A 4360-nucleotide genomic window follows, 5' to 3' on the forward strand; every position below is an offset into this window, starting at 1 on the left:
TTGGTTTTTCGAGACAGGGTTTCTCTGTATATCTCTGGCTGTCCTGGAACTCACTTTGTAGACCAGGCTGGCCTCGAACTCAGAAATCCGCCTGCCTCTACCTCCCGAGTGCTGGGATTAAAGGCGTGCGCCACCACGCCCGGCTCTGGCTCTTGTATTTTAAATTTTATTTATAAAAGAACGTTTTTAAACATTTTTTATGTGTGTGTGTGTTTGTGAACATGCCATGTGACTCTAGTACCTAGAGAGGCCAAAAGAGGGCGCCAAACCCCCCAGAGCCAAAGTTCCTTGTGACTCTGAGGCACTAGATGTGGATGCTGGGAACTGAATTCAGGTTCTCAGCTTTTTTTGTTTGTTTTTGAGGCCCAGCTACGTTGTGTACAACAGACTAGCCTAAAACTTGCCATGTAAATCAGGTTGGCCTCCAGCTCAGAGATCTACCTCTGCCTCCTGAGTACTGGGATTAAAGGTGTGTACCATCAAGACCAGAGAGCAATACTTGCTCTTAACTGCTGAACTCTCTCTCCAGCCCAACCCTTGGGTTTTTAAATCTAGAGCAGGTAGGGCCTCAGGCTTATCTCATTTGCCTAATAATATTTGAAATATTGTGAAATAAGATATTCACACTGGGAGATAAAATTTGATCTAGGCTATCCCTGACAAGGGCAAACTCACCCTTCATCCAGCACAGTGCTGCTAGCCTGTCCCCTTCTTTTCAACCATGTTTGTCCTGCAACAAAGAGAGACAGGGCTTGGGGAGAGGTGGCTCAGTGGTTAAGAGCACTTGCTGCCTTTGCAGAGGACCTGAGTTCTGTCCCCAGCATCCAAATGGCAGCTCACAACCACCTGTAACCCCGGTTCCAGAGGGATCTGACACCCTCTTCTGAACTCCATAGGCACCAGACTCTCACATGCTGCATATACATACATACATACATACATACACATCAAGGCAAAAACACTCATGCACATAAAATAAAATAGATCTTAAAGAAGACAAGGCTCACCATGGTCCACGAGGCACAATATATTTATTAGATACTTAGCTCTACAGACATGAGTGTTCTCTCTCTCTCTCTCTCTCTCCCCCCCTCTCTGTGTTTTGCTTTGTTTTTTTTTTTAAGATTTATTTATTTATTATATGTAAGTACACTGTAGCTGTCTTCAGACACCCCAGAAGAGAGCAACAGATCTCATTACAGATGGTTGTGAGGCACCATGTGGTTGCTGGGATTTGAACTCATGACCTTCGGAAGAGCAGTCAGTGCTCTTAACTGCTGAACCATCTCACCAGCCCTTTGCTTTGTTTTTGAGACAGGGTCTCATTATGCAGCCCCAGCTGCACTGGAACTTGCCAGGTAGAGCAGCCTGGCCTTGAACTCACTAACATCATTCTGCGTCTGCCTCTGGAGTATTGGAACTAAAGGTATGAGACACCGCAGCTGGCCGCTTCCTTCCTTCCTTCTTTCTTTCCTTTCTCTCTTTTTAAATTTTATTTTTGTTTTGAGATAAGGTCTCGTGTAGCTGAAGCTGGCCTTGAACCCCTGATCTCCCTACATATTGTCTTCCAAGCACTTGGGCACTACAGGAATGCACCATTATACCTGGCTTCCCCAACCCCAACTTGCTTTGGGGGAGGGGGATCCTAGAGATAGGGTCATAGCCCAGCCTTGATCTCCCTGCCTCAGACTCCTGAGCCAGTAACTGGGATTATAGGTCTAATAAAACCACATCCAATTCTGACCCACGTTCTCTCCCATTACTCTTTGTTCAGCTACACTGACTTCTAGTCTGTCCCTCAGTCAAGTTACAATTCTAATTCTACAGCTTAAGCTCTAAATTTTAGAAGAAATGCCCCTTTCCGGGCAGTGGTGGTGAACGCCTGCAGGCGGATTTCTGAGTTCGAGGCCAGCCTGGTCTACAGAGTGAGTTCCAGGACAGCCAGGGCTACACAGAGAAACCCTGTCTCGACCCCCCCCCCCAAAAAAAAGAAGAAATGCCCCTCAACCTGGACACATCTTTATCCTTTCTGCCTAGCTCAAACATCACCCTGCTCCTGTCTTCCCATTACTCCCTCCCTTCCCCTCTCTGGTGCCCTCTATAGCCTAATACCACCTCTTCAGTAGTTACTTCTTCCCAGGTCACCTCATTTGGGAAATGTGATGGTTAGTCTACCTTGCAGAGTCTCCCCGAGCACCCTTGCTCTGGGCAATCTTGCTGCGTGTACTTTATAAAGAGACATTGTTGCCACTTAACAGAGGAGAAAACCGACAGATGAGGGATTCTTAACAATGCAGGCTCAGGGATTCTAGTGTAGATAACCCAGGAAGGCAGGAGAAGAAAGTGATTAAAGTCTGAAATTGCAAGACTAGAGCTTTTAAATAGAGTCCTGTCATTCCCCGCCCCACCCCCATCCCTCATGGACAACCGTGATTTGCAATGTATCGGCCAGAACCCATTCGCCCCCTGCTGGTTAAGACTTGAGTCCAGGCATACAGGAGTAATCATGGTCACTCAGTTACTTCTGGGGGTTGGTTAGGTCCAGCCTGTGTCTTGAGGCCCAGACCTTGTGCCCCCACCATCTGCAGAGCATCAGGGCAGCATCTGAAGCCCACAACGCCTACTGCAAGTCATTTTCTTAATGTGTTGACCTTTTCAACCAACCCCAGGCTCTGCTACCCTGTCAGAAGACAGAGAGCGACCCAGCACCCCCAAAACCCCACCCAGCTTTGGGCTGGCTTCTGATGATCCCTACCCCATTTTTTTTTTTTTTTTTTTTTTTTTTTTTTTTTTTTTGTCCCTAGACTCTGGCTCAGCTGAAGTCAGAGCTGACTTGGACTTCAGAGCCACAGCCCCCTGCTGGTCTCGGTCCTGGTCAACATTTACCCACTAAGTGGGGTTGGGAACAAGATCGCTTATGTTCTTAATAGACTCTGTACAGTGCTTTTTGTTTTGTTTTGCATTGCCCACCCACTCTGACCCCACCCTGGCCACTAATCCCTCGAGGCTCTCCCGCTTAGCTTACCGTGTTTCAAGTTGCCCTTCCATTCGCCCACGTAGTGATCGCCGTTCACAGCAAACACTTGGTGTCTCAGTCCGTTCTTCTGGGCTTTCCGGTCCCACCCTTTCCACAGCGGCTCTACTTTCCTTGGACACTTAGTGACCGGCATGCTGGCTGCCTCTGTGGTGTTGCAGGGGTGCTAGCAGAGGTAGGGGCATCAGGGGCTCAGTGACTCCCGTGTATTCTGGGGATCCTGGTACTTCCTGGGGAGGTGCCTGCCTGAGTTCCAGTAGGGCAGGTCATGTGTGTTCTGAGTCCCCAGGGCAGGTGAAGAGCCCTCAGTGGGGATCCCTCTGTGCTGGACTGACCCACAATAGTCTTTGCCCTTGCATTCTCCTAGGGTCCATCTGTCAGGGATGTGATGGCATAATTCCTTTGGAACCCAGGGATTGTGATGACACTGGAGAGAAGCTGCCCCTGGGAAAAAATGATGCTCACAGATGACTTAATGACTTGAAGGACCAATCAGAACCGACTTTGGTAGAAGAGACTCGAAGTAAGAAAGATCAGATGGTACCAAGTACTGGGACCACTCCAGGGGTATCAGAGGGTATCAGGCAGACAGCTGCTGTCTGTACAAACTGCAGAAACATCCCTGGTCCAGCACCTGCCCTGTTAGCCCTTGCCCTATGTACCTGTACCTGGTAGACGGGACAGATGAAGCTCAGGGGTTGCCTTTCAGCAGGGGAGATCCACAAATCAGAGACTGATTTCATGGTGACTAACTGTCCCAGACCGCAAGTCTAGCTATACAGTGAGACCTTGTCTCAAAACAAACAGTTGGACAGCCCTCGGCTCACTGGTCATCCTTCCACGTCTGAGCCCTACGACTCTTATCTGGTAGAGCCCTAGACTCTAGAGGGAAACAGTGGGTGGCCCAGGGGCTCCTCCCCATGTCTGGGAGCCCTGACCTGTTTTCCTCAGGTCCCCAGAATCTCCAGAGGGAATTGTTCATGTATTTCCAGCTGGCTCATGGGTGATAAAAACGTTCTTATCTACATCCTGGGGACCGCAATCTCCCTCAACAATACAACCACATACTCCGTAGGTTCTGAGGCTGTACAAATCCACTCCCATTAAACCTTGCACCGGCAGCACACACACACAGGTGCTGCCAATCAAAATATCCTCAGGTTGAAGCCAGTTCTAAGAGGTCATGGTATCTTAGCATCCACCCACGGGGTCAGCCTCACAAACTGTGTGCTTCAGGTTGGACACTGTGCCTGCTACCTGTGCAAGTTTTACAGCCTCTGTTCCCACAGAGGGGACTACTGGCACAGGCCTTTAATCCCAGCACTC

General features: G+C 49.1%; 1 protein-coding gene across 2 annotated transcripts in view; it reads right to left on the bottom strand.

The window, feature by feature from the left end:
• Positions 1–3410, bottom strand: part of Morn3 (MORN repeat containing 3) — a 10150-nt gene extending 6740 nt beyond the window's left edge. Inside the window, exons 1-2 of one of the 2 annotated variants that reach the window (XM_021163251.2) lie at positions 3026–3088; positions 676–730 (exon numbers count right to left, since the gene is read on the bottom strand). In XM_021163251.2, the coding sequence (XP_021018910.1) occupies positions 676–682 (7 nt within the window). In that variant the 5' untranslated portion in view covers positions 683–730; positions 3026–3088. Of the gene's footprint in view, positions 1–675; positions 731–3025 lie in introns of both variants that reach the window. The other variant, XM_021163250.1, reaches the window with a different exon arrangement.
• Positions 3411–4360: the final 950 nt, after the last annotated feature.

This window comes from Mus caroli, chromosome 5, assembly GCF_900094665.2.
Source record: "Mus caroli chromosome 5, CAROLI_EIJ_v1.1, whole genome shotgun sequence".
NCBI lineage: Eukaryota > Metazoa > Chordata > Mammalia > Rodentia > Muridae > Mus > Mus caroli.